This window comes from Labeo rohita, chromosome 6 (assembly GCF_022985175.1).
Source record: "Labeo rohita strain BAU-BD-2019 chromosome 6, IGBB_LRoh.1.0, whole genome shotgun sequence".
Taxonomy (NCBI): domain Eukaryota; kingdom Metazoa; phylum Chordata; class Actinopteri; order Cypriniformes; family Cyprinidae; genus Labeo; species Labeo rohita.
The window spans coordinates 28,781,191-28,806,678 of record NC_066874.1 but is presented as its reverse complement, the minus strand read 5'-3'; the positions used below and the strand labels follow the sequence as shown (position 1 = coordinate 28,806,678).

Sequence of the window (25,488 nt, the reverse complement as noted above, 5' to 3'; positions counted from 1 at the left end):
GTAATGGGGCGTAGTAAACTTGTGGATAGATGCACACAACATCCGGTAGGTGACGCTTCCTTACTCTCATTGGCTGTGTTTGATATTTAAGATTTGAGTTCAGGGACGGGACGTTACGTCTTGATCGGGAACAGTTAAATAATTGTAATGACAGGATTTTTTGGACAAGAAATTGTTTGCGACAAGCCTCGAATTGGGCCACACTTACCATTCAGGGGTGCAAAACAGGCTTAAAATCGGCCTAGTGCATGTGGCCAGCCTTACATACAAGATCACTCGTTTCTCTGTCTTCCTCACCTGTGTTTTTGATCAGGATATTCTGGACTCATTTAGGAAATGTGTAATATCGCCCCCTAGATTAAACCTGCAAAATTCATATTTGGCATGGAAGCATTGTCTGTGATTTGTGAATTCTGTGTTTGTCGGGGAAAAAGTTAATTAATTAATAAGGTCTAGTGTATGATTCTTACACGTTTCATCATGATAATCCAAACAAATGAACACACTTATGAATTTTGAAGCCTAAATACAATAGCCAGAAGTAAAATGCTAAGCGTAAGCTATAAATGCTATATAAAATTTTCAAGTAAAAGTTTTTTTAAAACTCACAAGGGGGTGTTATTGATGTTTTCCATGTTGTAGAATAAAACAATTTACATTTCTTAAGCTTGTGTTAACCGCAGACCTTATTTCAGCCATTTGGCCAAAAACTCATTGACTCTGGCACAATAGAACTGGATGTACTAAAACTCACTTCCAGATTTTAGCCTACAAAAACATGTCATCCCTGCACAGCACTGTTAGTATCAGGGCAAAGTTTAAAGTCATAAGATTATATATGTGTGTTTTATTAGGCCCAGATAATGTGACCACTATCTTGTGAGAGCTTCTAAACTGTGTGGGCATGTAAAATGCGGTCAGCTCCTGTGCATGTGAAATGGCAACCTCTGTGACTGCATACCTGGCACAGAAGTCATAATATCAATATATTTTTATTTGTGCATCTCTGAATTATAAATAGCGTGTGTCATTAACATAAGAATTTAACATAGTCTCTCATATCTGAAGGAACATTAACAGACAAAATATTGAACTACTGTGATATTGTTGTTTTTGCGGTGCCTTCCAACATCACGTATCTTAATTCTTATTTTACACATCCTCATGTAAGGTCATTACATAGACATAGTGTTAAATAGTGTAGCTAATGACTAGATCAAATGGTGCAATAATCATAAATCCTGTTTTCTGGCAAAGGTGACGTTACATCTTGTCCCTGGCAATGGCAAATGAACAGTCACCACAAAATGTCACTCTCACTATTTAGAGAATAAGTGTGACCATGAACCACGGACAGGGCCTCTGTCCCTTTGCCGCTGTAAACCTCACCCAAATAACAGATTTAATGTGACAGCTAATAAGGCTGCAGTGCTTGAGAGGTTTCAATTTGGCCCACTACTGTTTTATTGCTGAACAAAATGGAGAGACCGCAATAAATTGTGGGAGTCGAACACGGCTGTGTTGACAGAGCAAGTTAGCTACACGTGAAGGTGAGTTGCTTCTCCTTCTTTCTTCTTTTACTTCTTTTTTTTCCCTGATGAGAACATTAAAATATATAACATTACACATTAATCATTATTAATAAATGATATAATAGCAATCTGAAGGCTTTTTAAAAATCTCAGATTTCAGATTTGACTTGTATATGGGAAGATACCCAACCACAGATCTGATTCTAAGTATCGATGTATATTACATAAGATTCCAGATGGTACTCATGTTGTGATGCTCATATTGCACTAAAGTGTTTCAGATGCTATCAAACAATGGTAAAGTGCTTTCTTACATATACATAATTGTCAAAGTCAGTCTGAATAAAATCGTTTTATAAAAACTCAATGTAGCAAAGGGTCTGTAGTGCTCTACTAAAACACACTGATGTTCTAACCATAGTGTTTTGCTTTTATGTTGAGTGAAAGTGCTTTACTTTTTCACGTAAATAGTTATACAGTTCCCCTCATATTCTACTATAATTAAATATGATTTGCTCTCCTGAGCTAAAGCGTAATTGCTCTGGAAGCACATCTCTGATAAATTTATGAGGTATGTGACCTATCAAAAGCAGGGGCAAAATGCTTGTAAAATGCTTGGTAAATATCATGTACCTTATCATGGTGTTAAAAAGATTTTATGTCAGTCTTGTGTTACTTTACGTGCAAAAAGTATATCACCCCTTAATATATCTTTCTGGTTGTATTAGTGGTATGTATATAGCATTTCCCAGGTGGTCATGAAACATGTTTCTACAGAGGGCACATTGCTTGAAATTTATTGTCTCGTGAAGGGTGTATTCATGGCAAACCGAGTGATGTTCACAAGGTAGTTAGGGACATATGGCTGGCAGATAGTGTTTCATATTCTTTATTTTCACACATCAGCCCTTTATCACGGATAACAGCTTATGATAATGTTCTTAGTGACAATAACAAAAGTCTGTCTGTTTAACAAGAAAAATAAATGCAATTCGTAAAGTTGATGATGGGACATGGGACTAGCATTCTCAATAACACAAATCATATTTTTTACAAGATTTTTTAAGGAATAAAGACGATCGAGGATATTTGTCCCACTATAACCAGTATTCACACATTCATGTTATAATAACAATAGTAACTGATCACATGTGCAATATAATACAATATAATTTTCACCCTCTCTTCTCGATTTTTTTTATATGACAGTGCAACCTTATTAATTCTGAATTAAAGGCCAATCCGGCATTTTGAAGATGGTGAAGCAAGCTAAAGGAACAGGTGGTAAGTTAAAATTATGATAATCATGACATGCCAAATGAACAATCTTAATTTATTTTACATTTGCTTTGTTCCATCACTTATGAGCTATACTGTTAATCGAGCAGTTTTGTAGATGTGATGTATTCACGATCAAGGCTGTGATAAAACATCGCCATCATGTGGTCAACAACAAATCCACAGCTTCAAACTCTGAAGATCTAATATGCCATTTCATATTTCATGGCCTTGTTTCTTTATAGTTTCAGGAAAACATTCTTTTTTTTTTTTTTTTTTTTTTTTTTCACTAACATCATGGAAGTGTTTTTGAAAAGCTGTTCTGATATTTCAGTGGCAATCAGGAAGAGATCCAGAGTGCCTGGTGTTATGATCACACAGTATGTTGAAGAATTGCCACCTGGATCTACTACTCCTGATTTCATCAGAAAACCCATACCCTTAACTATACAGGAGGGTAATAGTTTTCTTAATTTTTTTTATTATGGAGCATTTGAATTGATCATTAAATGTAAACAGTATAATTTCATTTAAATGAAAAACAGCTTTATTATTTAAATATCTACATGTCTTCTGTTTAATTTGCAGGCAAACTAGCCATTTTCAAAGCAGTTGTGTGTGGATATCCAGTACCACAAGTTTTATGGGCACGTAACAAGGGAGATATCGCTGATCCAAAATATATTTCACGATATGATGAGAAGAATGAAGAATATATTCTAGAGGTGAAATGCAATTTTCATCTGTATAAAGTACCATGTTATTAGGCATTGCATTTTAATTCTCCATGTTTAAATTTGTAGTAGTATTGATCATAAATATATATTAAGAAGAAAATTTATTTTATATAAAATAATACTTTTTTTCTATTATTTTACATAATTTATTTATAATCCACCTGTGTTTTGTTTTTCTTTAACGGCATTTGGCATGGCTTTTTACTCCATTCTACAGATACCACGTGTAGATTCGGATCAAGCAGATGTATACAAATGTTTTGCTATAAATTCATTTGGAAGGGCTGTTTGTACTGCTGCACTGAATGTCATTGAAGGTAGGAAATGATATCTTCTGGCTACTGATTAAAATAAAAATGCTATAACACACAAAGGAGTCTGTTTCTCTTCTTTTCAGTTGGATTCAAGAAAAGAGCACCAGGTATTTATGAAATAAACAGAATCAAAATATTGGAAAATTTTTGATTGTTAAAGAGAGTTCAGGGTGTCAAAATAACTTAAAATATGTCTAATTTTTCAGCTCCCAAAAATGACCCTGAGGAGTTCAGAAAAATGCTGAAGAAAACGTAATGTATCACTTCATCATATATTTACCTTTTATATATTCTTGTTTATTTGTATAGAATATCATAATGACAATTTCTAAGTAACCAAAACAACCAGTCTGATCTGTATTGATACTAAATACACTTAGGGTTGTGAAGAGAAAAGAAAAGCAATGGAAAGAAGGAGAAATCGATCCGAAGTTCTGGGAGGTGTTACTGAGTGCACCCAGGAAAGATTATGAACGCATCTGTCAGGAATTTGGAGTCACTGACTTCAGGTGGATGCTGAGAAAACTTAACCAGAAGAAGAAAGAAAGAGAGGAAGAGCAGGCCAAGGTCTTGTTTGCTTTGAGTATCAGTCATTTGTGCATCACAGTTTTTTTATATACAGTATGAAAAATGTCCACTCTTGATTTTTTTGTCTTTAAGTATGTTGAGAAAATCCACAGAATGAAACAGATTGAGGTGAAAACGGATGGCACAGCAGAATTTGAACTTGACATGCAGTTGAAGGATCCTAGCAGTAAAGTCCTCCTCTTCAAAGTAAGTGCCCTCACTTAAAGACCCCATCACACAATGCCTCAATGTCATTAACAATGCTTTGAGAGTAATGCACTTCAATTTACCATTACCAGGATGGGGAAATGCTTGACTATGGAGATGGAACTGATGAGTCCACGAAGCATAACATGCAGAAATTTGGTGAAACATACTTGTTTAGCATTAGGGATGTTGGCCCAGAAGATGCTGGGTTATATCAAGTGGATGTAGAGGAGGTGAACATGTTCTCAACTTCGCTAATGCGTAAGTAGTTACAATACCAATGCTTTGTGTGTTTGTTTAAGAGGTTAATATTATACTAATATTAAAAGTGTTATATTAAATGTTACAGTGTTACTATTAGGCAACATACTACAGCAGCAGGCTAAAGAACACGCTGGTAAAAATGTGATTTTTCATTTAGTTTTTACTTGTTATACGTAAAGAATTGTTTTGTGCCTCCAGTGCCTGATGTGGAGTTTAATACCGCACTGAAAGACACTAAAGTGACTGAGGGGCAGGATGCAGTGTTTGAATGTGCCTTATCGGACCCTGTACCCCAAATCACCTGGTGTGTCAATGACATCTCTGTTGACCATGGGGAAAAATATGACATTACAGTGTCAGAAGACAAGCAGGTCCACAAACTAGCAGTGAAAAAATGTACAAAAGAAGACAAGGGAGTGTATACAGCTGTTGCTGGGCTCAGGTCAAGCCAGGGGACTCTGATTGTGGAAGGTAGTTAATTTATTTTCTCTCTTAGGTGAATTGTGTTTACATGCACTTTATATGCATATACATGCATATACATAACATTATTTATTAATGTTAGGCTTACCAAGTCTGCAAGTATGTGATCAAAAATACATTACAATTTTACAATTCTGAATTTTGCCTGATCACTGTATGTCACTTATAGTACATACTGTAAATTATACTGTTTTCAGATGATCCCAGTGCCCGTGGGAAAGGTGAGGATGCAGATGAACTAGCCAGACATTTAGCAGAAGAGAAAGCCAGACTGCAGAGGGAAAAGGACGAGGCAGCCAGGAGGGCACAAGCTGAAAAAGATGAAGCGGCCAGGAAGGCCCAGGCTGAAAGAGATGAAGCAGCTAGGAAGGCCCAGGCTGAAAGAGACGAGGCGGCCAGGAAGGCCCAAGCTGAAAGAGACGAGGCGGCCAGAAGGGCACAGGCAGAACGAGATGAGGCAGCAAGAAAAGCTCGGGAAGAACAAGAAGCAGCAGCCAGGAGGGCACAGGCAGAACGAGATGAGGCAGCAAGAAAAGATCGGGAAGAACAAGAAGAAGCAGCCAGGAGGGCACAAGCAGAACGAGATGAGGCAGCAAAAAAAGATCGGGAAGAACAAGAAGAAGCAGCCAGGAGGGCACAGGCAGAACGAGATGAGGCAGCCAGGAGGGCACAAGCAGAACGAGATGAGGCAGCAAGAAAAGCTCGGGAAGAACAAGAAGAAGCAGCCAGGAGGGCACAGGCAGAACGAGATGAGGCAGCCAGGAGGGCACAAGCAGAACGAGATGAGGCAGCAAGAAAAGCTTGGGAAGAAGAAGAGGCAGCCAGGAGGGCACAGGCCAAGCTAGATGAGGCAGCCAGAAAAGCTCGGAAAGAAGAAGAGGCAGCCAGGAGGGCACAGGCCAAGCTAGATGAGGCAGCAAGAAAAGCTCGGGAAGAAGAAGAGGCAGCCAGGAGGGCACAGGCCAAGCTAGATGAGGCAGCCAGAAAAGCTCGGGAAGAACAAGACGAGGCAACCAGGAGGGCCCAAGCTAAAAAAGATGAGGTGGCCCGTAAAGCTCAGGCTGAAAGAGATGAGGCGGCCCGTAGAGCCCAGGCTGAAAGAGATGGGGCGGCCCATAGAGCGCAGGCTGAAAAAGATGAGGCGGCCTGTAGAGCCCAGGCTGAAAAAGATGAGGCAGCCAGAAAAGCTCGGGAAGAACAAGACGAGGCAGCCAGGAGGGCCCAAGCTGAAAAAGATGAGGCGGCCTGTAAAGCCCAGGCTGAAAGAGATGAGGCGGCCCGTAAAGCCCAGGCTGAAAGAGATGAGGCGGCCCGTAGAGCCCAAGCTGAAAAAGATGAGGAAGCCAGGAAGGCCAAGGCTGCTGAAAGGATGGCAGCTATGGTGGCAGGAAATGGAGGATCTAGCCTGGGAGAAGGGAATGAAGGTGATGGAACAGGGAAGAATGGAAAAGGAGGAGATGGTGTCTTGGGAGATGGATTAGGAAATGGGAAACATGGAAAAGGAGATGCATTGGATTTGGACGGATCAGGTGGAGATGGGTCAGGTGAAAAGCGGAAGAAGCGTGTTAGAGTCGAAGACCTGATTCCTAACAACATCATAGGTATGCGTTCATGTCTGAAAACCCATATAAAGTCACTTGGTTCTCAGTGCTGAGATGATGTAATCTGACATATTTCCTGTGCACTTTTATCCAGACCATGGAGTCCACTTCCTGAACGGCTTGTCAGATACTGCAGCCAGTGTTGGAGAATCAGCAGAGATGTCCTGCAAACTTAGCAGCGAAGATAGCACCGGATTATGGTACAAAGATGGAAAAAAGGTTAGAATACACAGTTTTTTATTATGTTTATCAGAATTTGATAGTTAAATGTAGCATATATAAGTTGTAATTTATTTTCACATTTTTTTTATGTATTCAAATTTTGATTTTTTTTTTCCTGCAATGGCAAAGCTGAATTTTCAACTGAAGGCTGGAGTAATGACAGCTGAAAAGCTTTGCCATCACAGAAATAACACTTTAAATAGCATAATCAACTGAAAATAGATATATTTTAAATTTTAATAGTTTTTTGCAATATCACTGTTTTCACTGTATATTTGTTTAAATAAATGCAGCCTTAGACAGCATCAAAGACTTTTTCAAAAATATTAAAAAGTCCTTGATATGTTAACTTTTGACTGGTAGTTGATATATGCATTACAAAAATTAAATGCATTTTTCATTTCAAATCAGCTGGAGTCTAAGGATGGACTTACAATTGTCAAAGATGGGGCTCACCACAAACTTATCATCTATGACTGCCAGGAAGGCGATTCTGGGAAATATAAGTTTGAGGCAGAAGGACGTAAATCAGAGGCTACATTAATTGTTGAAGGTAGGTGTGTTTTCTTTTCTCTTGGCATGTAAAATGCATCTAATTCTGAGCCATAATCGATTATTTACATGATTTGCCTTAACCACTAGAGGGCAGTGTAAGTTCTATGTGGTTCCAGCTGTTTGGAAAACATATCAGGTGATGATAATAACCTCTGACAGGTAGAATTAGACAGGTAACTTAGATGAATTTTTTTTTTTTTTTTTTGATTCTTCACTACAAAACGTGAAGCTTTCTGTAAAAGGTAATGTCTTAACATCCGACCCATAAAAGAGACGTGCTGTGTGGGTATTTATTCCTGTCTACATATAAACAACACCTCTATTATCCAGCCCTGATTTATAGGAAAGCAATTACAATTTTTTCCTCTGTTTTCTTCAGATCCACCTAAAATTGATGCAGATGCCTTGAAAGAATTCTCAGAACCGGTTACTGTCAAAGCGGGAGAAAATGCGTCTTTCAGACTACCATTTTCAGGAAAAGAACCATCTAAGATTCAGTGGTTTAAAGAGGACGAAGAGTTGCTGGAGGGTCACGGTGTCAGGATCGAAAAATCTTCAGCTCATAGCCGTCTACTTCTCACTAAGTGTCAGCGCAAAGACACTGGAGAGATAAAAATCAAAATCAAGAATGAATTTGCCACTGTAGAGGCAACATCAAAACTTACAGTACTTGGTATGTATTGCAAACCTAATATTAAGAGCCATCACTAAAAATACCAAAACTACAAAAGAACAAAAAATCTGTTAGTGTTTGGTTGTTAGACTCCTAATCAACTGTTCTACCATTGTCAAATATCAGTACTCTACATTTTTTTGTTCTTTCAGACAGGCCAGCTCCACCACAAGGACCTGTAGAAATTGTAGAAAGCTCCTTGTCCGCCATTGAGTTTAAATGGAGACCCCCAAAGGACGATGGTGGTTGTCCAGTGACTAATTACAACCTGGAGCGACAGCAGGTGGGACGGAACACCTGGACTAAAATTGGAGACATTCCTGGACAGCCTTCCTACAGAGACACAAACATAGATCGTGGCCGAAAATACTGTTACAGAATCCGGGCAAAGAACTCAGAGGGCTTGAGTGATGTCATGACAACTAATGATATTGCTGCCGGCACTTTGGGTGAGATTCCTTATTTCTTTCTATATTTTTTATGTAATCATCACTTGTTAGAGGAAATGTTAATAAAATGTGTTTTTTTGTTCCCAGCATTCCCTGGCACTCCTGCTCCTCCTAAAATAGTCAGTGCCTTCAAAGACTGCATTAACTTGGCCTGGCTTCCACCCTCCAGCACTGGAGGGGGCAGTATCATTGGATATAATGTGGAAAAACGCAAAAAGGGCAGCAATTTTTGGAGTCAAGCAAACCCAAAAGATGAACCAATCAGAGGTCTTTAAAATTAATTTCTAATATTAAATCTTCTCTCATTTTAAATACAGCACAATTTTAATTCTTTCATTTCATATTTAGACAAAAAATATGCAGTAAAAGATGTAATCGAAGGTATGGAGTATGAGTTCAGAGTAAGTGCTATTAACACATGCGGGCCTGGGGAACCAAGTTGCCCATCTGAATGTGCAATTGCAAGGGACCCCAAAAGTAAGACATACTCAATAAATTTATACTCAATACCACTATATACTGAAACGATAACTTGCCATAGAGCACAAAAATATCCATAATTTTTAAGTAAATATTTGTGATGTTATTTATTCTAGAGTGTCCTGGTATGGTTAAAGACCTCAAAATAACTGGATCAAGCTACACCAGTCTGTCTCTTTCCTGGAGTAAACCTAAAGAGGTCAAAGGTGAGGAAGATGAAGCAAAAGGCTATTTTGTGGAAATCAGACCCACAGACCAACTTGAGTGGAGCCGTTGCAATACAAACGCGGTGATTCAGACTTCCTTCACTGTTGTGGGATTGAAGTCACTGGCCACGTATTGGGTTAGAGTGATCGCAGTCAATGAAGGAGGAGAGGGGCTTCCTCAGAGCTTGGACAATTACATCATTGCCATGCCTCCTCCAGGTAAAGATATATTCATATGTGACCCTGAACCACAAAACCAGTCATAATTCAATTTTTCAAAATCTGAAAGCTGAATAAATAAGCTTTACATTGATGTATAGTTTGTTAGAAGAATGGGACAATATTTGATTTGATTAAAATCTGGAATCTGAGGGTGCAAAAAATCAAAATATTGAGAAAACTGTCAGTAAAGTTGTCCAAATGAAGTTCTTAGCAATGCATATTACTAATCAAAAAGTAAGTTTTGATATATTTACGGTAGGAAATTTACAAAATATCTTTGTGGAACATGATCTTTACTTAATATCCTATTGATTTTTGGCATAAAAGAAAAATCGATAATTTTGACCCATACAATGTATTTTTGGATATTGCTACTAATATCCCCGTTTGACTTGTGACTGGTTTTGTGGTCCAGGGTCACATATTTAAAATATCTATGAGTTTCATACAAAGATAAATTAATCTGCCATTTTGTTTTTGCAGTTAAGCCAAAGTTCACTGACAAAAAAATGAAAAGTTTCATGGTTGTTAAAGCTGGAAACACTGTTCGTGTCAGCGTCAGTTTTGAGGTAGAGTATATAATATTTGAATGGCTCGCAATAATTTATCTTATCTTACCTAAAACATATTGCTTTATTTTATCCACAGGCTTCTCCTTTACCAGACATAACATGGCTAAAGGATGGTGCTCCTATAGCCAAACATGTGACGATTACTAATTTTGAAAAAGGTTCTCAGCTATTTATTTACACATCAGAGCTGTCTGACACTGGCATCTATACAGTCAATGTGAAGAATATGGTGGGCCAGGACACCTTCACTATTGAAATAAGAGTCACTGGTAATCTAACTAATCAAATTTCCTATCTAAAACTTAATTAATATTAAGGACATAATATTTCTAGAATTTCAGAATGACTTTAGATGCTATATGGGTACCTGTTTATCTTTCATTTCCAGATGACCCCAAGCCTCCAGGTCCGGTAGAACTGGAACAAAATGTCCAGGGCACTGTGACTCTGTCGTGGACTCCTTCTCCCGATGAGAAACGGGACAACCATCTGCATTACATGGTGATGAAGCGGGACTCTGTCAAGCAAACGTGGCGTACAGTGGTTGACCGCTTGTTCAACAACAAATTCACAGTCATTAACATCTTGCCTGGAAGAGAGTACAATTTCAGAGTGTTTGCTAAGAACGATATAGGCCTCTCAGAACCCTCAGTGTCTCCAGTCTGGGGAACAACCAAAAAAAGAGGTTTGTCGAAGACTTTGTCGACAGTTTTTTGTTTAGGTTACTTTAAACCAGAGGTTGTGCTAGACTTTAACATTGTCTGTCATTTTGACGGACAGGGTTGTAAAAATTCCGTCATAATCTATTATTACTCGTCATTTTAATTTTCATATTTTATTTAGAATAACACATTCATTTTTAATCACGAACCTACAAAACGAGAGTGCAGTGTTTAAAAACAACAAAATACGCTAGGGCTGGGTAAACAAAAATTAATAGTTTCTCATTTTAATGAACCAATGTCAATTCTTAAATCACAATCGATCTTTTGGTCTATGCTGTTTTCAGTTGATGAATGAACAGTGCACAGAACAGTAGCAATAGGCTAGGCTTTGTGTTACTTTTGATATGAAACAAAGTCTCAGATTTCAAATTCTGTCCATTTCATTAGGAAATTAAAGAAATAATACCGTTTTGGCGCTCTTTAGTGTGGCGTGATAGATCGTTGTGGCTTCTGTGTACTCGCCTGTGCGCATAGGAAAACATTAGTGACAGATTCATTTTTGTTCTGTATCCCTGTTCTGCTACCAGACTGTAGCGCACTCACCACCAACTGGACAGGTGTGGGAATTACAGCTACAATTTTACAATAGACCACCCTCAGTGTAATCTGTCAAAATGACGGACGGCCTTCAGATTTTTCCGTCATTGATAAAAAAATTCCGTCAATGAGTGGACAATTTTAGGTTAACACAACCTCTGCATTAAACCGCATTTTACGGATTTTTTTTTATTCTTACTATAGATTTAAAAGGAATAGTTCACCCAAAAATGAAAATTCTGTCATCATTTACTCACCCTCAGGTTGTTGAAAGTGTAGTTTCTTTGTTCTGTTGAAATAAAAAAAAAAGGCATGTTGTTAATGTTGGTAACCAAACAGTTAATTGTGGCCATTGACTTCCATAGTATTTTGCTTTGGAGACATTTCATATACATTCATATAAACTGCAATCTAAAATCTTGTTAGTGATGAAAAAATAATCCATAAACACATTATGCATCAACTACCCAAATAAATAAGCTAGAAAACAAATTACGTTTGGTCAATCAGTGGCCTCGGATGCATTACAACCAGTGGTGCAATGGACTAGGCTACTTGCCATCTAACAGACACCTTTTCCCAAAGCAATTTACAGAACACTAATTGCAGTGAGTTCCTTGGAGAAGCCAGAGATAAGTGTCTTGCTCAAGGGCGCAGTGATGATAGAAGATCTATGAAACTCTATTTATGGGTCACCCTTATCCAGGTTTATACTTCTGGGATTTGTACTGGTGTCCCTGACACGTCGCCACTAAAATATCTCCGCTTTGTTCTGAAAATGTTGTATCTATAATGTTGACAACTGCAGTATAAGGTGGCCTATTATAGTAGCCCTGGATAATTGTTTTGCCAGTGATGGTCTGGACTTCATAAATTGCTCACAGCCCTCCAGCTTCTATTGTACTTTCACTTGGACAATATAACCCAGATGCACAAACATATGTGCATGATTGTGTAACATATGCAGTGACGCATTATGTGAGATGACCAAAAAATAGATATTACTACACTGAAATAATCACTTTTTTTTTATCTCTTTCAGAAAAATTCACATATAGCATGCCTGTATCAAAGACCCTCGGCTTCCAGGCAGCCCCCAAATTTATTGTCCCTTTGAAACTTCACGCTGCTCCTTCAGGTTATGAGTGCTACATGAGCTGTGCTGTGACGGGCAACCCAACCCCACATATTACCTGGTACCATAATAATGTCAGCCTCAACACAAACCCTAACTACTACATCACAAACGTGTGTGGTGTTTGTTCGCTGCTCATCCTGAGGGTCGGACCCAAAGACATGGGAGACAAAGTTGTAGCCGAAAGCCCCCTTGGTCATGATGAGTGCTCCACCAAACTTGTAGTCAAAGGTATGTATTTTATTTTTACATTAGTTAACTAATTTTGGTTAATATTTATGAGGTTTATCTACTTTTTTGTTTTTTTGTCTTACAGAATAAAGAAAGGAGGACTTCAAACACCACCATTTATGATTATATTTCTTGAAAGTGACACAAATGATAAATGAATAAAGATAAAATAAAAAAGGAAATAAAAAGATATATCAACCTATCTGTCTTGAATGATCTGTCTGTCTGCCTGTCTGTATATCTGTCTATCAGCTAAGAAGAAACATGTTTCATTCCTTTAGAAGCATCAGGTTACCTTGAGATGTCTCAAAAAACCAGAGGCCGTCAGCGACAAGACAATCTACAGTGTATAGAGTCACAGCAGTCTAGATGTCAGGCAAAAATTTAAGCCATTAATTATGTTTACACTCAATAAAACTGTATTGATACCCAGTGTTGGGAAGGTCACTTTGGAAATGTAATAGGTTACAGATTACAAGTTACTTGATTTAAAATGTAATAAGTAGTGTAACTTTTCAATCACTTTATTAAAATAATGTAACTTATTACTTTTAATTACTTTTTGATTACCTTTCTAAATTTCTAATATTTTCAACTGTTAATCATTTTGAAACATTTAAACCAGGCAGAGTTAACCTTACAGTAGCACTCAACACTGACTACTGTCAGACTTTCAAAATCCTAAGATTGAATGTACATTATCTCATTTATTACACAGCTGCTTGATAGATTATTTAGATGTTTTGTGTCAAAATTATTAGACACGAAACACTGATCTGAGTTGAAATATTTGAACGCAAAGCTTCCATGAAGAAATCAGTTGCTAGCAAACAGCAAGTTCAAACTAGACATTTTAGGGATACAGTGCAGTCATACCAGTTTTCTTACACAACATTTCACCACATAAATAATTAAGTAGTAGTACTAGTTTGTTAGTTATAATCCATTACAATGTAAAAAAATGGTGGAATAATTTAATTTAAAGCAAAGCCACCACAAATTCAGACTTTCCTTTTCTTTTTACTTATATTTTTGGGCTTTTTATGTCTTTTATTGTGATAGGACAGGAGAGAGGACAGGAAAAAGCTGGGAGGCGAGAGAGGAGCGGGATCAGCAAAGGACCTCGAGACGGGAATCGAACTGGGTCACCGTGAGCGCAGTTGCGCTATATGTCATAACAAGATCATGACATAAATAACATCATAACAAGAAATAGTTTAATAGCTGTGATACTGGGTTTGAAATCAAATGTTTGCATAGTTATGACAGAAAACACTAGCATCTAACAATGCCTTGGAAAAAAACAATCTAAAGTTTATGCATAAACCCAAATACAAAATAAATAAGTTATCGAATAAGCATGTGTCCTATTCTGTGTCCTAAACTCCTGAAACATTGGTGTCTTATTTTAGAGCAGTCAATGCAATTTAAAAGAAGTCAATTAAATCTGTAAATGGGGGTGGGTGTGTGAAAAAATTTAGATGTAATCCCCACTGGCGTTTTTCAAAAGTAACTGTAATTTAATTACATATTTTTTCTCAGTAACTGTAACTAATTACAATTACATTTATTTTGTAATTAAATTATGTAATTCCATTACATGTAACTAGTTACTCTCCAACACTGTTGATACCCAGATGCAAAGTTTCATAACATCCATCATTGTGAAATGAAAGAAGAAAGGACCCACCAGGACTCCTGGAGCCAGATAACTAGTGCAATGTGATCTCGTCCTTGAACGGCCTAGTCATCGTCTTCATATGTCCACTAAAAATCTAAAAAGAGACTTTATCATCAATCAGTGTTAAAGTTTTGGGAAGTTCTTAATATTTCAGCAAATTATTTTATTGTGATTTATAGGCCTACTTGACAAGATTCATGCAACAGAATCTGGATGGATGGTTGGATAGATATATAGATAGATGGATAGATAGAGCAAAACATCAAAGAACAGAGTAGTGCATTATATTTCACAACTTTTATGGCGTTGTCCATTTTGGAGCGATAGATAGATAGATAGATAGATAGATAGATAGATAGATAGATAGATAGATAGATAGATTTTATAAACAACGCGTTTAAAATGTATTTTTGTGAAACATGAGGTAAGTTTGTACGTGCCGCACAGCGCCATGAAAGTGAGACCGCCTCCAGTGCTCAACGCCCCCTACTCACGCTCCTCGTGCTTGAAAGTTCACTTTTGATTGTTCTCCGTCGTTGCGGGCCAGTACAGCGTTGAGGTCTGGTGGAGCGGTAACCAAATCACTGAGTAAATCAGAAAAAGGGGGAGAGTGTTGCAGTCTACGGTGCAGATCCTCCGCGAAGCCAAGATGACCAAGCGCAAAGCAAAAAGTACCAATAAACAGGACGACAGTTTGCTGCTCTTGGAGACGCCATCTGTAACACCACAGAGGGGATTTAAAGAATATGCAGTCCCTGCCATTGTTTTCTTTATTTTCGCTGTCGGGGGATCAACGGCGGTCTGGTTCTGCAGCCAGCAGCAGCAAACCATCGACAGTCTGACAGAGACAGTAAATGCAATGCAACTTAGGATAACAAAGTTCCAACAGCAGTTGGGAATGGGTAATGCACAGGTATTTGATTTTGAGATACTCTAGAATTAATTAACAAGTTATAAAAAAAATAGCATCTTGTTTCAAGTTAACTTTGAAATAAAATAATCCAGTTTATTACCTTTACGCACAGAAAAACACTTTGTGCGCATTGGAACATTGTGTACTTAGCACATACTTGCTCAGGTTTATATATTAGGGTGTACATTTTTAATTATTGGTAATTAGATTGTGAAAATACATAATACTAACGGGTCTGAATGTATGTCTCATGTGCCCTTTGAATATTCCATTCGCTGAATTGTGTCATGTGGCTCCCAGGCCATTAATAGTCTGTTCAGAGGAGGATCGTGTTTCCTTTTGCCAGGCTGGCTTGTTTAAAGGACATTATGCAAATAGTATCCTAACCAACATGTAAAAGTAAAGATACACATAAACACACAAATCTTTCATTTGAAAGGCAGTCAGCACTGCATTAGTAATCAGAAATGTAATGCATTAAAACCCTTTCATTTAAAAATGTCAAACAGTTTTCCTTTCACTGATAGCCAACTGCAGTATTAAATGCTGTCATTCACTTTTATAATAGTCTGGTCAATTTGAACACCATTATATCATTAACTGTGGTTAAAGTGCTCACTGTCAAAAAAAAAAAAAATAGCATAAATACTGTTATTGTAAAATATTGAATCCTTAGCATAAGTAGTACTCTAAGTTCTTAAAATGTTATTAATTGCATTTGAATGAAAAGAACTGGCACTATTTTAAATGTCAGTGGTTTTACAGCAACTTATATTCAATAGGCCCTTTGTGGAAAACACTCTAGGAAATCTTTCCAGGTCATTTGGAGTGAGAGGTTAATTGTAACCACATGGTGTTGCTGGGAACACGTTTTGTGTTTTAAATTTTATTTAAAACGTCATGATGTTTTAAAATGGTGTAGAGGTGTTCAAGTTTATAATATTAAAATTATAATCCAGTTATGATCAAATTAAAATGATGTTTTAAGTACACATTTCTTTGGTAATTATATAATACAGTGATCAATGCTAGCATTGTTTGTTTTTTTTAATACTCTACGCTTCTGAATCATAAAACTCATCGCTAGGGAAACTAGCTGCCAACACCACTGCCAACAGAGCATCTAATTAAAAACTTTAAAAATTCTAATTATTTTTAAAATCCTAAATTATTCACAGTGGCTTTGTGTGAAGCTATAAATTAATACTGCAACACTGGATTTAATGTATGATAATGTATGATGCAACTGCAGATGGACATAAACTTGTTAAGCTCAATAAATGTCTAAATTGGTAAAACGCTGCATACTGATCAAATTAATAATTGAACTTTATTGCAATTAAAATATGTTGTTTATGTATCTAGATTGCCAATGTGGGTGTTTTTGAAGAGCGTCTACAAGCACTGGAAGATGCCTACACACAGGCCCAAAAAAAGGCAGACGTTGCACTGGCCACCTCAGAAAAAATTCAGTCTACTGATTTTCAAAACCAGTTGTGGTCTCTTCAGTCTGAGATGAATGCCAGACTTTCTGATCTCCAGCAGGAGTCTGTTTCCACTGCAACTGTGAATGCATTGGTCAAGAATAAGACTGAAGAGATTGAAACACTAAAGCAGAAGCTTAATTCTATTGTTAATGCTAACTCTGAGGTAGCTGTTACCATTTCCGGACTCACAGACACTGTTTTGGTCACCAAATCACGTCTTGATGAGCAGATGTCCGCTCTAGAGGGTCTCACATCTGAATTGGAGGAACAAAAAATGGAAATTTCAAGCCTGAAAAAGTCCTTTACCAACAACAAGAAGGCTCTTGAAAGAAACAGACAGGAGGTGATGGACATCAAGTGAGTAACCTAATGGGCTTTGTGGGATCATGGATCAGATTTTGTTACTGATACCAATTATTCCTCATCTTTATTTGGTCTCTCTGCTAGGGACCTACTGGAAACAGAACAGGCAAGAAGATACCAAATTCTTGAGGAGCAGCTTATGGCAGTCCGTAGTAATCTGGAGGACAATCAAAAGAGTACTCATAACCTTCACTCTCACCTTGCTGCCCAACTTCAGATTGTCCAGAATCAGGTATAGTCCTGACTGTTTAATTTTTTCCATATATGATTATTTTGGTGTGTCATATCATAATGTTTTTATGTGTTTCAGATGTTATCTGAAAGCCAGGAATCCAGTTCAGAGGAAAATATTCCAGTAGATAAGCAGCAAGCAACTCAGGAGGAAGTTCTAATCAAGGATGAAGGAGTTGAAGCAAAGGATCAATCCATTACTGAGGAGGAAACAGTAGAGGAGATTCATGCTGAAGAAGGGGAGCAAGTGGTACCTGAGGAGGACAAGCCAGTTGAGGAGGTTCAGGTTCACGGGGAAGAACCTGTTGAAAAGCAAACTGATGAGAATAAAATTCCTAAGGAAGCTGAAGTCAAAAAAGATGATGCTGAAGAGCAAGAAGTAACTGAGGAAGATGAACAAGCTGATGAGGTTCCATCCCACCAGGATGTTGTTGAGGAGGAAGTACTTCTTCAACAGGATGAAATACCTGAAGAGCTGCAGGTATCTGACAAGGAAGTACCAGCTGAGGAGGTTGAGGTCCTTGGGGAAGAAGAATTTATTGAGAAGCAAATACTAGCTGAGGAGGATGTGATAACTGAGGAAGTTGAGGTCAGCGATGGAGATGTTATTGAAGAGCAAGCAGTAACTGAAGGGGATTCGATATCTGAGGAAGTTGAGGTCAACGATGGAGATGTTATTGAAGAACAAGCAGTAACTGAAGGGGATTCGATATCTGAGGAAGTTGAGGTCAACAATGGAGATGTTATTGAAGAACAAGCAGTAACTGAAGGGGATTCGATATCTGAGGAAGTTGAGGTCAGTGATGGAGATGTTATTGACGAACAAGCAGTATCTGAGGGGGATGAAATAACTGAGGAGCTTCCAGACCAAGAAGAAGTTTTTCCTGCTGAGGAAGACCTTGTTTCTGTGGATGAAGCAGGGACTGACACAAGTGTGGCTGAAGCTGTTGAGAACGTCTCTGAAGATCAGGTGGTTGAAGATATCAGTCAGGAGCAAACGTCACAGGAGCCACTAGAAGAAACTGAGAAGCACAAAAATTTGGAAGAAGTTGAAGAACATGTGCAGGACTTTGAAGAGGAAGAAGAACTTGCTGAGGAGATGGATGAAGAAGAGCTAGATGAAAAAGACATTTTTGTCAGTGAAAGTTAAGTTCCGGAGAGGATAATGGTTCAAAATAAGACTTTTTCTGAGGACTTGAAATGATCCCCAGTTTCCCCAATGAATTATGTGATATATGGTATTTCTCATTTGTTGAAATGTTCCTCAGTCTTACTTTGTATACTCAAAAGTGAACTTTGAGCCTAAGCAGTGAGTTTTTCCAAATCTGATGTTTTTTTTTTTGTTTGTTTTTTTTTCTAGTGATATCTCTTAAAATCTTGAATTGCTCTGTTTACACTGAGGGTTTTAGTAGGTTAGACATTTAAAGAATTGAAGTGTTTTTCATACAGCAGTTTGCCAGCTAACTAACCTCAGGAGTGTCACTTGAATAAAACCGCTTTTTATGTTTTTTACTATTTCCCTGTCCCAGGCTCTCTCTTCTGGTGTTTATTTGTCTGTTGAAATGGGACACGTGCTGTGTGCGTGTATATTTGCAGCTCTTAGGTCAGGGGTTCAGGAATGTGCCTCTGGTCCTGGACACTGGGGACATGTGTGTCCCATTTGTAACTATAGTGCTTATTTGAGCTCATCAAATGCCTGAAAGACGAGAAGTGTACCTTGTGCCCTTCTCAACCAAACCACAATTTATATTGAAACAGAGTCCCAATAGTGCTGTTAAAGTGCTATAAATGTTGCTAATTAAATTTGAGTATGTACAGTTTTTCTCTTAGTGCTGTTATGACAAAAAATTAACAGTAATAAAAATCATAAATAAGAATAAATTAAGAATCAAAAGTAATACATAAGGGCAAAATTTAAACGCAGGTTTCCTCAGGTTAGAAACTTAACTAAGAACAACAACAACAACAAAAAATGTTCAGAGATCATCACCAAAAAAAAAAAAAAATCATTATATATATTATATTATATATTAGCCTGTTTCAGAAATTTTGAATGAATGATAATGTGTTCATGACAAGGAGATTGCTTGACACAACTTTTTGAGATGTTTTACTCTTAGATGTGCTTATTTATAATTCTGTTTATCTTCAGTGATATTTATTATATTATTTTTGAATTATTTTTAATGTTGCATTTTAATTATTAATATTATTTAGGGTGAAATATGCCCCGGACATGGTTTTGACAGGCTTCGTTGCATTTGTCAGTGTGGAGACTTTTATTTTGAAAGCCTGTGGCCGCTCTTGTGGTCCGTTTCATAATTCACTCCGGTAGTGTTCTGTGATGCGGGATGGTGTGAGTAAGAGGGGTTTACTGTCTCCTCGTGCCTCAGTCCTTCCCGCAACGGAAACCTATTAATGATATCAGGGGGGTTACAGTCACCTCGGGGGGTTTCTGCAGTCCGAAACAAGTCAGCTCTCTATCTGTTATTGGGGAATGAACGACGAGAAAAGCCCGGATAACGGCAAGAGAAACTCTGGGTATACCAGGTAAAAACGAAGCACCGACCGGCTGTTGGCTCACTAAATGAACAGAATTGTTAGAGTTTATATTTTCAAATATACTTAGTTTTTGAAATGAAAACACAAACCGACATAGTGCTTTCTGCTTTCCTGCACACTTTACGAACGTTTGCATAGCTGTATATACAACATTCGAATCACTGTCCAAATCGACCACTGTATAATCGAACGATTGAATCACTAAACCCGATCTTTCGAATCATTATCTAACGTAAACTGAACGTTCGAATAATCTCAGCTGACATTTAAATCCCTGTCCATATGGTAGTTTCAAGTACTGTCTAATCGAACGTTAGAATCACTGTTCAATTTTTAAAAATGTAAATACATTTTTATTCAATTCAAAAGTTCGAAATTTTTTATTTTTAATTAACGTTACTCGAACGTTAGAATCTGTCTAAATTGATTCATCTTTAATTTCATAATTAGCATCACTGAATAATCGATTTTTTAAATCCCTGTGTACATCGAACATTCGAATTGACGATGCCTAAAAATGCAGCTCACTGGGTTTAAAAAAAAAAAAAGATATGATGCAAAATTCCCGAAATGACAGCATGGTTTAATAAATGACGCTTACTTGAGTTTGTACTGTTATTTAACACAAGGTGGCAATGCATCCTATGCAATGTATAGTTTTGTGTAATTTATTGAAAATTTGTCTTCCCTGTCACATTTAGAGTCTGATTGGACTGCAACATCTGATCCTTCTCTATGTGGCTTTGTGTTTCTCTGTTCACAGTATTGAGCAAATGCTGGCTGTGAACCCCGGGAAGACGCCCATCAGTCTGCTGCAGGAATATGGAACGCGGATAGGCAAGACTCCAGTGTACGACCTGCTGAAGGCTGAGGGTCAGGCCCACCAGCCCAACTTCACCTTCCGCGTGTCTGTGGGAGACATCAACTGCACCGGCCAGGGCCCCAGCAAGAAAGCTGCCAAGCACAAAGCCGCCGAAGCTGCCCTGAAAATGCTGAAAGGAGGAATGCTGGGAGGAATCGGAGCGAATGGGATGGAGGGAGAAGGGTTTGTCGGGATTGATATGGAGGGAGAATGGTAAAGATTAGATTGCTTGGCCATTTGAACAGACAATACATTACACAAAATTCTGTTTTCTGAAAACTAAAGAATTAACAAAGGCTTCTGGCTTTTACATCATTGTGTTTCGTTTTGTTTTCAAATGTGCTTCAGCCCTCAGTCAGAGATGAAATCATCTAGTTCAACACAACAAGCTGAGTGCAATCCAGTCGGAGCTTTGCAGGTGAGAGGCAATGACATTTTAAAATTCGAACAGGTTTAAAAAAATAAAAATAAAAAAAAACTAGGCACCATATACAGTTGAGGTCAAAAGTTTACATACACCTTGCAGAATCTGCAGAATTTTACCAAAATAAGAGGGACCATACAAAATGCATGTTATTTTTTATTTAGTGATAGTTGTTTATGAGTTCCTTGTTTAAACTGCCCGCAGTTCAAAAGCTCACTGATGATTCAGAAGAAACACAATGCATTAAGAGCCAGGTGTGTAAACTTTTGAACAGAATGAAGATGCTTACATTTTTCTTATTTTGCCTAAATTGCCTATCTGTTGCCAATCTGATCGAAAAAAAAAACAGCTGTGGATCATTCAAGTAACAACACAGTATTAAGAATCAAGTGTATGTACACTTTTAAAGAGGGTCATTTTCATAAATTCAACTATTATTTTCTCTTGTGGACTATATCTGAACATCTTTTATGTAAAACATCTTATTTAGGTAGGTGCTAAAATAACACGCATTTTGTATGATCCCTCTTATTTTCTGCAATGTGTATGTAAACTTTTGACCTCAACTATACTTGCCAACTTTGTTAATGGTTAAAAAGAAAACATGGCCATTTGTACACTAAATGACTGAGAATCGCACAAGTTGTGCTGAAAACAACAAATACAGAAACATGTATCTCATTACTAGGAAATGCATGACAAATAAAACAATAGTCAATAATCACTCAAAATATTGAATATGTTTGATATCCTCCTACAAGATTGAATCAAAGGCTGAAATTTAAAAAAAAAAAAAAAAAAAATCACACTCTGTGCCCGTCATGCACTCTGATTTTCTGTGAAATTTGTGAAAACCAAAATCTGCAGATTGGCTCGACGTCTCAGCAACTACCGTTGCCTACAGATAAAGATCTTTGGCTGTCATTGAACTGTAGATTCTGTGCTTCATACTTAATAGATTACAAGCTGAAGAAAAGAGCGGTTTGCGTATGCTACTTTTTGATGTGGCAATTAAACATGAATAATATCAACTGATATTAGCATTTTTTAAATCATCGCATCTGTGTGGGCAAATATTGGAAGCAGAAAGTGTCAGGGCTTACTTCTAACAGTTTGAACTGTTTAAAATTCAGTACAAATTACATGCACGTTTTTTTTTAGTTTGTCTCATTAGAGATTGGATTAAAGAATAGTTATTTTTAACCTGGCAGAAGAAAACAACAGGATATATAAATCTGAGGTCAAAAGTTTACATACACCTTGCAGAATGTCAATTATTTTACCAAAACAAGTACTGACCTGAATAAAATATTTTTCATAAAAGACGTTTACATATAGTCCACAAGTGAAAATAAGTTGAATTTATAAAAATGACCCTGTTCAGAAGTTTACATACACTTGATTCTTAATACTGTGTTGTTACCTTCATGAGTCCCTTGTTTGTCCTGAACAGTTAAACTGCCTGCCGTTCTTCAGAAAAATCCTTCAGGTCCCACAGATTTTTTGGTTTTTCAGCATTTTTGTGTATTTGAACCCTTTTCAACAATGACTGTATGATTTTGAGATCCCTGTTTTTTTTACACTGAGGACAACTGAGGGACTCATATGCAACTATTATAGAAAGTTCAAACAATCACTGATGCTCCAGAAGGAAAAGCATTGCATCAAGAGCCAGGGGTGAACACTTTTTGAATTTGAATATCAGGTTAAATTTAACTTATTCTCTGGGAAACATGTAAGTATCTTCTGTAGCTTCTGAAAAGCTGTACATGATGTTTAAGCAAAATAAGAAAAATGTACACATCTGCATTCTTTTCAAAAGTTTACACCCCTTACATCTAACTTTTGAAGAGGGTAATTTTTATAAATTCAACTATTATTTTCTCTTGTGGACTATATGTAAACGTCTTTTATGTTAAATATCTTATTTGGGTCAGTACTAAATAAAAAATAGCATGCATTTTGTATGGTCCCTCTTATATTGGTAAAATAATTAACTTTTTGCATATTCTGCAAGATGTATGAAATCTTTTGACCTCAACTGTATATTGGTAATATTATTGTTATCATTCATAACAAATACATGAAGCTTATATTTATTGTGCTGAAAAATGCCATTTCCATAGGAACTAGTAGTGCAGAAAGGCTGGCGTTTACCTGAATACACAGTCACTCAAGAATCTGGTCCTGCACACCGCAAAGAGTTTACAATGACCTGCAGGGTGGAGAGATTTGTTGAGATAGGTAAAACCTTTTTTTTTTCCCTATAGTGATTATTTTTTAAATATGCAGTCCATTTAAAATATTGAAAGCCTTTAATCTTGTTTTTAAGGTAGTGGCACATCAAAAAAGCTTGCTAAAAGAAATGCAGCGGCAAAGATGCTCTCTCGTATCCATGACGTACCAGTGGACATGCGTAGCAGCCATGAGGCCGAAGCAGAAGATGACACCTTCAGCATGGTAAGATGTGCAGTGGTAAATAAAATTTTAGGGTGGTTTTATTAATGTTCCTGTATGAAAAGTAATCTTTATTTCAACAGCAAATAGGTGGCAGACTAGAGGGAGGGAAGTCTAAAGGTCTCGGCTGCACGTGGGACTCTCTGCGAAACTCGGCCGGAGAGAAGATCCTACAGCTGCGCTGTCATCCTCTGGGCCAGCCCGACTCCAATGACTTCAATTTCTGTTCTCTCCTTCGTGAGCTTTCTGAGGAACAGCGCTTTGACGTCAGCTACCTGGACATAGGTGAGATATAAGACTAGTCTGATAACTACTAACTGCTCTGCTCAGGGTAATAAACAAAACGAGAACTAGTAGTGCTTTCTTAGATTCTTAGAAACTGATTTTTTTTTTTTTTGGACTTTGTTTATTTAGAGGAACGCAGTTTGAGTGGACTTTACCAGTGTCTGGTGGAGTTGTCTACACAGCCCATTACCGTCTGTCACGGATTCGCCTCCAGCCTGGATGCAGCGCGTGCCAGCGCTGCCCACAATGCCCTTCAGTACCTCAAGATCATGGCAGGGGGGAAATAAACCACAGTTACAGATCTCATGTAACATTTTTGTTTCTTTTTGCTACCTAGAGGAAAATGGGAAAATCAGGTGAATTGAAGCTTACCTCTTCTGCCCCCAGTTGTGTAATATTGAGGGGCCTTGTTTGTTTGACGCAGTAGGTGCACGATTGCTTACTGCTACCAGCTGTGAAATCAGTTGGAGGACATACCGATTGCCTAATTTTCACATTGAATTTGACACCAAAAGTGTGCACCCTTGCTCCTCAGTGCCTCCAAACAAAGGCAGGGGACACTATTAACTTGAAACCTGAGGACAGAGGTTCACAGGTGTGCAGTGTGAGTGAATTTGTCTGTAGTTTATTTGGAAAAAGTCATATTTATTTCTTCACAAAAAACTGAGCTTTGCCCGAAAGTCTTCGCGTTTTAACTTTCTCTAATTAAAATTGTGGTATAGATAATTTGCTCTGTGACCTAGATGAATTGATGAACCTACAACAGACAGCATGACTTTTTTTAATTGTAAATATTTCACTTTTGTACATTTTTATTTTCATTATATTTTAGGAATAGTTATTCGTTAACGTTAATTTTGCTTTATAGAACGTATTTGTAAAATAAAGTCTTTTTCTCTGCCATTGAAACTATGATATACATTTTAACAGTTTGACAGTTTGTGGTAAATATCTACCTCTGTGTGTGTGTTCCTGCCTTACAGGCTTCATCATTACATTTGGACTTGCAAAGACTGAAATGTTCATATTCAATATAATAGTATATGACCAACAACAGTAGGATGTGACTGTGTGGCAACTGATGTAATTTGTACCAAATTGGTGAATCTGTATCTACTGAATATTTTATCTTGAACAATAAACTTGAAGTTGACATTATCTTTGTTTTTGGCATTTAGTTTTTTGCCATTTAGCAAATTCTATTCATCCTGTCTGCATGTATTGCAAACATGT

At 37.4% G+C, this 25,488-nt stretch overlaps 3 protein-coding genes across 7 annotated transcripts; all 3 read left to right on the top strand.

Annotated features, from left to right (window-relative positions):
* The first annotated feature begins 1,458 nt into the window (after positions 1-1,458).
* On the top strand, positions 1,459-13,164 carry LOC127166445 (immunoglobulin-like and fibronectin type III domain-containing protein 1). The gene is made up of 24 exons (XM_051111715.1): positions 1,459-1,550; positions 2,742-2,816; positions 3,145-3,267; positions 3,399-3,535; positions 3,765-3,864; positions 3,945-3,968; positions 4,068-4,113; positions 4,242-4,428; positions 4,522-4,635; positions 4,728-4,896; positions 5,098-5,370; positions 5,580-6,983; positions 7,078-7,202; positions 7,617-7,758; positions 8,140-8,433; positions 8,586-8,882; positions 8,970-9,149; positions 9,231-9,359; positions 9,479-9,787; positions 10,274-10,359; positions 10,439-10,631; positions 10,751-11,047; positions 12,667-12,990; positions 13,076-13,164. Exons 2-24 carry the CDS (start codon positions 2,789-2,791, stop codon positions 13,078-13,080), a joined length of 4,986 nt encoding a protein of 1,661 aa, XP_050967672.1. The 5' UTR covers positions 1,459-1,550; positions 2,742-2,788; the 3' UTR covers positions 13,081-13,164.
* A 1,980-nt stretch (positions 13,165-15,144) lies between these two features.
* Positions 15,145-19,180, top strand: zgc:66479 (uncharacterized protein LOC327541 homolog). 4 transcript variants are annotated; one of them, XM_051113353.1, is made up of 5 exons: positions 15,145-15,584; positions 16,950-17,428; positions 17,519-17,666; positions 17,745-18,254; positions 18,462-19,180. In XM_051113353.1, exons 1-5 carry the CDS (start codon positions 15,321-15,323, stop codon positions 18,813-18,815), a joined length of 1,755 nt encoding a protein of 584 aa, XP_050969310.1. In that variant the 5' UTR covers positions 15,145-15,320; the 3' UTR covers positions 18,816-19,180. The 4 variants fall into 4 exon arrangements, with proteins under 4 accessions (XP_050969310.1, XP_050969309.1, XP_050969308.1 ...); XM_051113352.1 differs by having other exon boundaries at positions 18,324-19,180; XM_051113351.1 differs by having other exon boundaries at positions 17,745-18,392.
* Positions 19,181-19,973: 793 nt separating this feature from the next.
* On the top strand, positions 19,974-25,413 carry tarbp2 (TAR (HIV) RNA binding protein 2). 2 transcript variants are annotated; one of them, XM_051113461.1, is made up of 7 exons: positions 19,974-20,215; positions 20,929-21,302; positions 21,438-21,507; positions 23,640-23,757; positions 23,846-23,973; positions 24,054-24,255; positions 24,385-25,413. In XM_051113461.1, the coding sequence occupies exons 2-7, from the start codon at positions 21,001-21,003 to the stop codon at positions 24,540-24,542; spliced, it is 978 nt and encodes a 325-aa protein (XP_050969418.1). In that variant the 5' UTR covers positions 19,974-20,215; positions 20,929-21,000; the 3' UTR covers positions 24,543-25,413. The 2 variants fall into 2 exon arrangements, with proteins under 2 accessions (XP_050969418.1, XP_050969417.1); XM_051113460.1 differs by having other exon boundaries at positions 19,975-20,215; positions 20,991-21,302.
* Positions 25,414-25,488: the final 75 nt, after the last annotated feature.